At 34.7% G+C, this 7,832-nt stretch overlaps 1 protein-coding gene across 1 annotated transcript; it reads left to right on the forward strand.

Annotated features, from left to right (window-relative positions):
• Positions 1-3,164: 3,164 nt before the first annotated feature.
• Positions 3,165-5,400, forward strand: LOC131078571 (uncharacterized). The gene is made up of 9 exons (XM_058016306.2): positions 3,165-3,184; positions 3,321-3,390; positions 3,539-3,811; positions 3,895-3,991; positions 4,101-4,231; positions 4,336-4,430; positions 4,538-4,611; positions 4,701-4,776; positions 4,873-5,400. Exons 3-7 carry the CDS (start codon positions 3,585-3,587, stop codon positions 4,609-4,611), a joined length of 624 nt encoding a protein of 207 aa, XP_057872289.2. The 5' UTR covers positions 3,165-3,184; positions 3,321-3,390; positions 3,539-3,584; the 3' UTR covers positions 4,701-4,776; positions 4,873-5,400.
• The last annotated feature ends 2,432 nt before the right edge of the window (positions 5,401-7,832 follow it).

The raw sequence follows: 7,832 nt of genomic DNA on the forward strand, positions 1-7,832 counted from the left end.
TCATGATGATGAGTTGGTTGAATAAGAAGATCAATGACATGAATGAAATGTATGACATGCTTTGAACTTTGTGTATATTTATGGAATTTGGACTGTTTATTAGCTATGTGATGGATTACATGTTTATGATGATACATTTGACATTTTTTGAACTTTGTGGTTATCTATGGAATGGCGACAATCTATTAGCTATGTGATTGATGGTGATTTATGATACATATGTGATAGATTACATGTTTACGATGATACATATGTGATGCCTATGATGCTCAATTACATATATGATGATACATATGTGATGCTTATGATGCTCATGATACATATGTACTTATTGTTTATCGAATTACAAATGTAATTCTTATGATGCTCAATTGTTGGTGTTGATTTCATGTATATATTTTGTGTAATGCTGCCACCCTCGGTGTAAACAGGCAATTGACTACAAACATCGTCAACGCTTTAGTTGAGGATCCTACACAGTCTACATAAAGTAAAGGTAAAGAATAAAAAAATATACAATGATTATGATGATTGCATATTGTTCATGTTGTGTACTATGTAATTTTTAGTATACATATATTGTAATTTTTAGCTAACATAAGATAATTGAATTACATATGCAGGAACCCGAATCCCTTTGACAAGAATCCTGCACAATCTCATGGATCGACAGGTATAAGTCAATACACCCTATGCTTCAGTTGGACTTATTCAATTTTTAATCTCAACGTCAACTTCAGGGCTGATTTCTTCATCAACATTACCGTCATTTGCAAAATATCTCTCTCATTACCAACTAACTCTCTCATTTGATGGAGTGTAGGTACCACCAAATAGGTATTTGTCAGATTTGTCTTCCTCGAGTGAGGGAAATGTAGGAATAGTTGACGAAAGTGAGACATGTAGTAGGTCTAAAATAGGGAGAATAACTAGAGGTCAAAAGATTAGAAGAAAAGTCAATAAACACATGAAATTTTTCCTTGCTCAAGGGGGGTCATGTTCTTATGATGATGAGACCAAAGGTGACATCGAGGTGCCCTTGAGGTACAAACATCTACAAAAACAATGGGTACCCAAGGAACTTCCTCCAATAAACACCGATTTTTGTGTTAACGAGATGATATATCGCATAACATCTTTGTCATTACATAGTTTGGGCCTATTTTCCGTGGACGACATAAAGGTTTGTTACAAAAAAGTTGCTGAATTGATGGAGTATGTCGGACCTTGTTACAATTACAAAAATTGGATGCAGATTGTTCGATATAAAGGTATGCATAGGTATACACTGTCAGCAAATTATATACAACAGAAAGATAATGATCAAAGTAAACGAGTGGATGTATACATTGATGGAAGGCCAAAAGCAACAGGGAATATTGCAGGTTTTATAAATAGTACGCGACCTAGGTCAACTAATAAGCAACTCAATTGCATATTTGAGGTGCGTGAGTGAAATTGTGTATTCGTATGTGTGATAAAATCAATAAGTGCAGAGGAAGAGCTTCTAATCGATTACAATTTGAATCATATAGATACAAACAAAGTTACTAACATGGGGGTGGTACGTACTATATACCATTTAAACCAACCTCCAATAAATGAATCCAATATACCATCTTATTATTAATTTTTTTGCTAAGTCTATTGGTTTCATTTCTCTAACATGTTTATATTTTTTCTTTGTCACAGGGCGACTTGGATCCATCACATAGCACAGATAGGGATGTAGGTCCCGACACTTCTACCGAGCAGGTAAACCTCATTGTAATTGTACAAATTAGATAGAAGCAAATTGTTACATTATTATGTTATTTTCTTAAGTGTTTTGGAGTAATTTTGATAGTGTTAATTATATTCTTGTCATAGACAGATGTTCAGGGAAAGGGAAAGGAACCTCCCTTACATCAGCACCTCAACACAATATTAAGCGATGAGGACTACACAATTTCCACAAACCCTGTAGAAGTGATAAAAATGTCTATGACAAAAATTAATAAAGAGATTGTTGTTTTGGTATACACGACCCCTCAGAATGATGAGATAAAAGATAGGCTGAATCAATTGATGCAAGCAACATAAAACATGCGAGTAAGCAGTAATGAAATCTTTAATTATAACAAAAGTTCAATAATGGTTTATATTTTATACTCTTTTATGTCACTAACTAAAATATGTACATGCTGTTTTTACAAAATTTCATGTGTCATCATCAACCTGGTGGACATGATCAGGGTATTGTAGGTAGTGCAAGTGATGACCATGTTCTATAAATTGAAACCACTTCTTTGGAGTTGTGAACTTGCTTTTTTAATGCTAGTGTTATTTACACAGGCCTTTCCCTGTCTATACTATTGATCTCTCTTTAGAATGAATAATAATAAGTTTTGTGTGTATATATGATTGCAATAATAGTTTATTAAACTGTTAATAAAGTATTTAGTTGCACAATTAGAAGTTCTCATTTGATCTGATATGATCACTTGTATTTTAATTTACTATTATTAAATTATATTTCAAAGTAGGGACATTACAAAGACCAATAAGATAGCGCGAAGTTTGACAACATGAGATAGCACATTGAAGCAATCTAAATAAATAGATTCCATGAACTATCTTTTGTAAGGACTATACTAGTTTATCACTTACACTGCCCTCTTGTCACAAATTTCCATACCTTTGTCCTGCATCAAAACCTACCTTCCTTATTCTCCTTCATACTGTTGTATCATTAAGATTAGCATCAAACACTTAATAAAGATTCATATTTCTTTACAACTCTTAATAAAGGTTCATCCTTGTTTACAATTCTTGCAGTTTTCATATATTTAATGTATTATTCTTCAGGTGTTGCCAATGTTCCCATGGAAAGGCCGCCTCATTCGAGGTTATCCCCATCTGTATTGCTGACTGCAATGTCGGTAACAGGCAACATGTAGACGTCCTCTATTGCTCATCATGTTGATCCACCCACTGTTGGTAGATCCCTCTTTTTCTCTCTCTTTTGTTATGTGTTTATTTCGCTTGAAGTGTTCTTTCTTGGGGGCATTTCATAGTGGATTCATTTTTTGCAGCAAGAGATGCACATGAGGATGCACCAAAGGCGAATACTAGTGATAACATACCATCATTTCCTGGATCTTCCCATAATGCTAGTACGAGAACGTTGCAGATCACATTGGTGGTGAGCAATGAAGAATTGATTCCCTTGAAAATACAAAAAGTTCCAAGTACTTTAAAATTATTATTATATATAGTGTAATTGTAATTTACTTACTGATCACTCGTTTTGGACTAATTATCCCATGATTTTTTTGCAGGAAATGATAATTTTTATAAAAATCTTAATGACATTGCATTGCAGACATTTGGGTCCACCATACGTAAAAGGTGGAACATCATATGTGAACTAACCCTAAGCCACTATTTTTATTTCACATCATTTCTAGAATAGTTTTCCTTTGATCCGTTTCTTGAACTATATTAAAGGTAGCTTCAATTCATTTCTGAATCTAATAGGTTTGTTTTTGCTTAAAAGGTGGAATGGCCGAGAAAACAGATTAAAAGATGAACTCACAAACCATATGGTTGAGTTGTTCGGAAATGACACATTCGACAAAACCAAGCTCCTTGAAAAAGCTGACACATATTTAAAGTATGTGAAGGACCAATACAGAACACATTTAGAGAAGAATGTAAAGTATGAGCGTCCCCCCATGATTCCAGAGAGGGAGTGGAAGGACCTGATTTTGGATGCCAAGGAGAGAATTGAAAGGAAAAAAGGAAATACACTAGTAGATGCCAAAAGAAGGTATGGGTTACTATTAAGAATGTAATTATGTACTAATTACTCTTTATATTTATATAATCTAACATATTTCAGACTTTTCATAGACTGAGTGACACGTCAAAGGCAACCAAGGCAAGACAAGAAAAGCATGGGCAACACAAACTCGACTTTGGTGGTTATATGAAACTTGCCACACAAATTGTAAGTATCAGTAAATGAAATATCGCATCAAAATATTTATAAATTGCAAACAATTTTTTTTTTGTTCAAACAATGCAAGCGAAATTCATGATACCAAGCAAAAATGCAGGGCTCTGAATTTAATACAGCGTCCACAGAAGATGACAAGAGAATTGCCTACCAGCAAGGCTATATAGTCGTGGATGAACGACTACAAGAATTGAGTGGGCAACATAAGATTCTGGTGCATCCGTCACGCAGGTAAATAAGCTAAATGAAAATTGTTTCAAATTGAATCTTTACCAATAATCTAATTGATGTTGAGTTCCAACATAAAGTGACTATATTTGTTTTAAATAAGAAAGCAATGATAACAATGCACATGAAATTGGAATGCAACCTGCTAATCATGAAACACAACCTACACATGAAGGTCCGGATGTGCATCCCAATAGTGGAGGTATTCATTTGCTATTCAAATTTATCTATATTATTATTAATACAATTAAACATCTTAAATTGTAATTAGTGTAGTAATTAATGTAACATTTTTTTTTAATATTTTAGAGCATGTAGTCGGTGGTGACCAAGTGGAGCATGATCCGAATACACAACATCAGGAATGTGATGTTCCCAATTAGGTAAAGGCAACCATTGTTATTCCTTTAAACAAATTTAATTGCAATTGGCGTTCAACATTAATGTAACCTTTAGTATTTCAACTCCAAAGGATCTAGAGGTTGTTCAACATGTTGAGGTAGAGGTTGTCCACCATGTTGATTTCGAAGATGACGTGGCCCCATCAGGTAAAGAGCGCCACGGTTATGTTATTTAAATTAATGAAATACTTGTCACAATAATAAAAAATATTTTAAATTTAACCCATTTATTTGTTATTGCAGAGGACCACCCTTCGCTTCAGTGTCCCCGTCCTCAATATAGGACTAGGCATACATCGAGATCACGAGCAGAGGGCAAAACAACTGAAGAGGTGGGAAATGATGAAGAAAACGATGATACACTTATTCTTTACATAGCTTCAAATAAAAAACAAAAAAACAAATAATTGTAATCTATCAAAACAAGGGTTGCTTTGATGAACTCATATCTGTGTTTGTGATGAGCAACAACACTGGAAGGAACTTACATATTTATATATTCGAGATGATGAATATGATAATGCTGCCACTACTATCATGAACCATTCTCCAGAGGCATGGGATCATATGCAATTCAAAGATGTTGTAGTTAAAGTGGTCAATGTTGAATTGTACTACAAAGCTGTAAACTTTTATTTGCAAGAACACCCAGATCTTATTAATGACCTCTTGAATGTCCTTGCCCTTAGGGTAGACCACACATGAGTGGTTGACATCATAAGTAAGGTATGGCTCTCAACTCTGTTATTCTGTTATTGTTTTTTAGGATTACTGAGATGTCTTTCACTTGGGTATTAAGTTTTTCTAGATGTTCTCTTTAGCAGCTATTTGGTTTGGAAAAATTTCATGAGTATCTTTTGTTCTGTTGTATTTGTTATCCACACTGGACATCTCCGTCTTGTGAAGCCGTACATGGTTGCAGTAGAGAGCAACAATGTAGCTGCTATTAATGAGGATTTGAATAAAATTTATGTAGAAGAGGAAGATTATGATAGGCTTAGAGAATCTATAGATATGCACGATAACTTTGATCAGATAGGGCTTGCTCAGAGGGTGAGAGGAAATTCTCTATTGGTTCTTTCATTTAAGTTAAAGTCTTCTCGATAGAGCATGTTCCATCGGTATAGGTTTCACCGATGATTTCTTCGGGCATCAGGGTGGCTCAAAGTAACACATACCGATCGCTTTGGTTATACCAATGCAACCAACTTCATCACCACGAGTCTTCCCGACAGTATCTTCGCTCCGCTCAATCAGTCCGCTCCTTCATCGGGTATCGGGGTAATTTGAAATGAAACATACCGATAAGAAAAGTCTTCTGGATAGAGTATGTTCCATCAGTATATGTTTCACCGATGATTTCTTCGGGCGTCGGGGTGGCTCAAAGTAACACATATCCATCGCTTTGGTTATACTGATGCAATGGGCTTCATCACCATGAGTCTTCCTGATAATGTCTTCGCTCCGCTCAATTAGTCCGCTCCATCAGGTATCAGGGTAATCCGAAATGAAATATACCGATAAGCAAAGTCTTCCCGATAGAGTATGTTTCATCGGTATATGTTTCATCGATGATTTCTTCGGGTGTTAGGGTGGCTCAAAGTAACACATACCAATCGCTTTGGTTATACCGATGGACTCTTCTTTTCCCCACTCTTATCGGTATAAGTCTTACCAATACCCTCATCGGCTATCAGCAAGACAATTCTCCACTGTTGCCACTAGTGTTTACTATGTTGATGGGTCATATCGGTATAGTTTTTGTCGATGCATCAATTCTCGTCAACTTTTCTCCTTGATTGGTATAACTTCTGCCGATGAGTACAACTCCGGCTTGCTACACTCTCTCATCGGTATATGGTATCCCGATGCAAAATTGGTCTTTGTTAGTTTAAGTGCCCTCATCGGTATAACTTATATCGATAATGTGAAATTTTAATTATTTTCAACTCCTTTAAGATACAAAAAATGATATTGAATTTAATACAATCTGAACAAAAACTCTTTTTTGCATGGGAGATTTACCCTTTCTGATAATTACTTGTGCACTTTGATCAATCCCAAGAACTTGTTTGCTAGGCCTCCTTACCTCAAAAGGAAACCCAAAGTGCTTCATCTTGTCCACCTGATGGTTGAATCTCTAGAGAGAAGTCACAAATGGATGGAGATTGTCACTACAAGATTGCACCTACACATAAAACCCAACAATAACTATTTTTATGGAAAAAGTGCTCAATATATAAAAGGAAACTACAGAAAAATAACACTTTTAAGAGCATAATTAATTTTAAAAATTGTGTGCTAACATGTTGCACTGTCTAAAAAGGACAATCATTATAAGGATGCAATGGAAACTAGTTCTCAATTGGGTGATCGTGAACTTGTAGAGGAATTGCTGGTGTATTTTGTGGAACAAGTATACAATTGGTAAAACATATAGTTGGTTGTTCTGTCTCACAGGATAAAGTATATTTTGAATTTTCATTTTGGATTGGGGCATTGAAATAGGGCTTACTTTTGCATTTGGAACTGCAAGGCAAAAAAAAATGCTTTGCTTCATGTTTGTTCATATGCTATGACTTGATCAGACTAGATGTGGCTTTGGAACTTGCCTAGATGAATAATATGATTGACTTTGTGTTTCCATACCTACTTCAGGTTCTTGATATACTCTGATGATTCAATGAATACTTTAAGTTTCTCTTTAATAAACATTTTATATCTTCTGCAAAATTAAATAGCTAATATTCAAAAAAATCTTTTTCAAATTTCATTCAAGAATACAAGACAAAAGTTGATGAGCTTGTTAAGGACAAGTTAGAGGCTATCCAAGAAGAGAAATCCAAGGAGAAAGAAGAGAAATAACTTGTTGCTCAATAGGTATGCATTTTGCTTAATTGAGCCTCAAGGAGCACTTGTTCTACTCTACTGACAGTTAGTAAAAATTCCAATAAATATGTGCCTATTTTGTTTACAGAATATGTATGCTCAACTTCTTCCTCTTGCTTTGCCAACACCTCCAATAGCATTTTAAGAGCATAATTAAGGAGATTATAGAAAAATAGCATTTTTAAGAGCATAATTAAGGAAATTATAGAAAAATAACATTTCTAAAGAAATTATAGAAAAATTATGTGCTAACATATTGCACTGTCTAAAAAGGATAATCTTTACAAGGATGCAATGGAAACTAGTTCTCAATC

Source organism: Cryptomeria japonica, chromosome 8 (genome assembly GCF_030272615.1).
Source record: "Cryptomeria japonica chromosome 8, Sugi_1.0, whole genome shotgun sequence".
Classification (NCBI taxonomy): domain Eukaryota; kingdom Viridiplantae; phylum Streptophyta; class Pinopsida; order Cupressales; family Cupressaceae; genus Cryptomeria; species Cryptomeria japonica.

Coding starts and splice junctions, on each gene's coding strand:
- LOC131078571 (XM_058016306.2), top strand. CDS start 3,585: ATGGTTGAGTTGTTCGGAAATGACACATTCGACAAAACCAAGCTCCTT. Junction 3,992..4,100: donor TGAAACTTGCCACACAAATT/GTAAGTATCAGT, acceptor GCAAAAATGCAG/GGCTCTGAATTTAATACAGC. Junction 4,431..4,537: donor TGTGCATCCCAATAGTGGAG/GTATTCATTTGC, acceptor TTAATATTTTAG/AGCATGTAGTCGGTGGTGAC.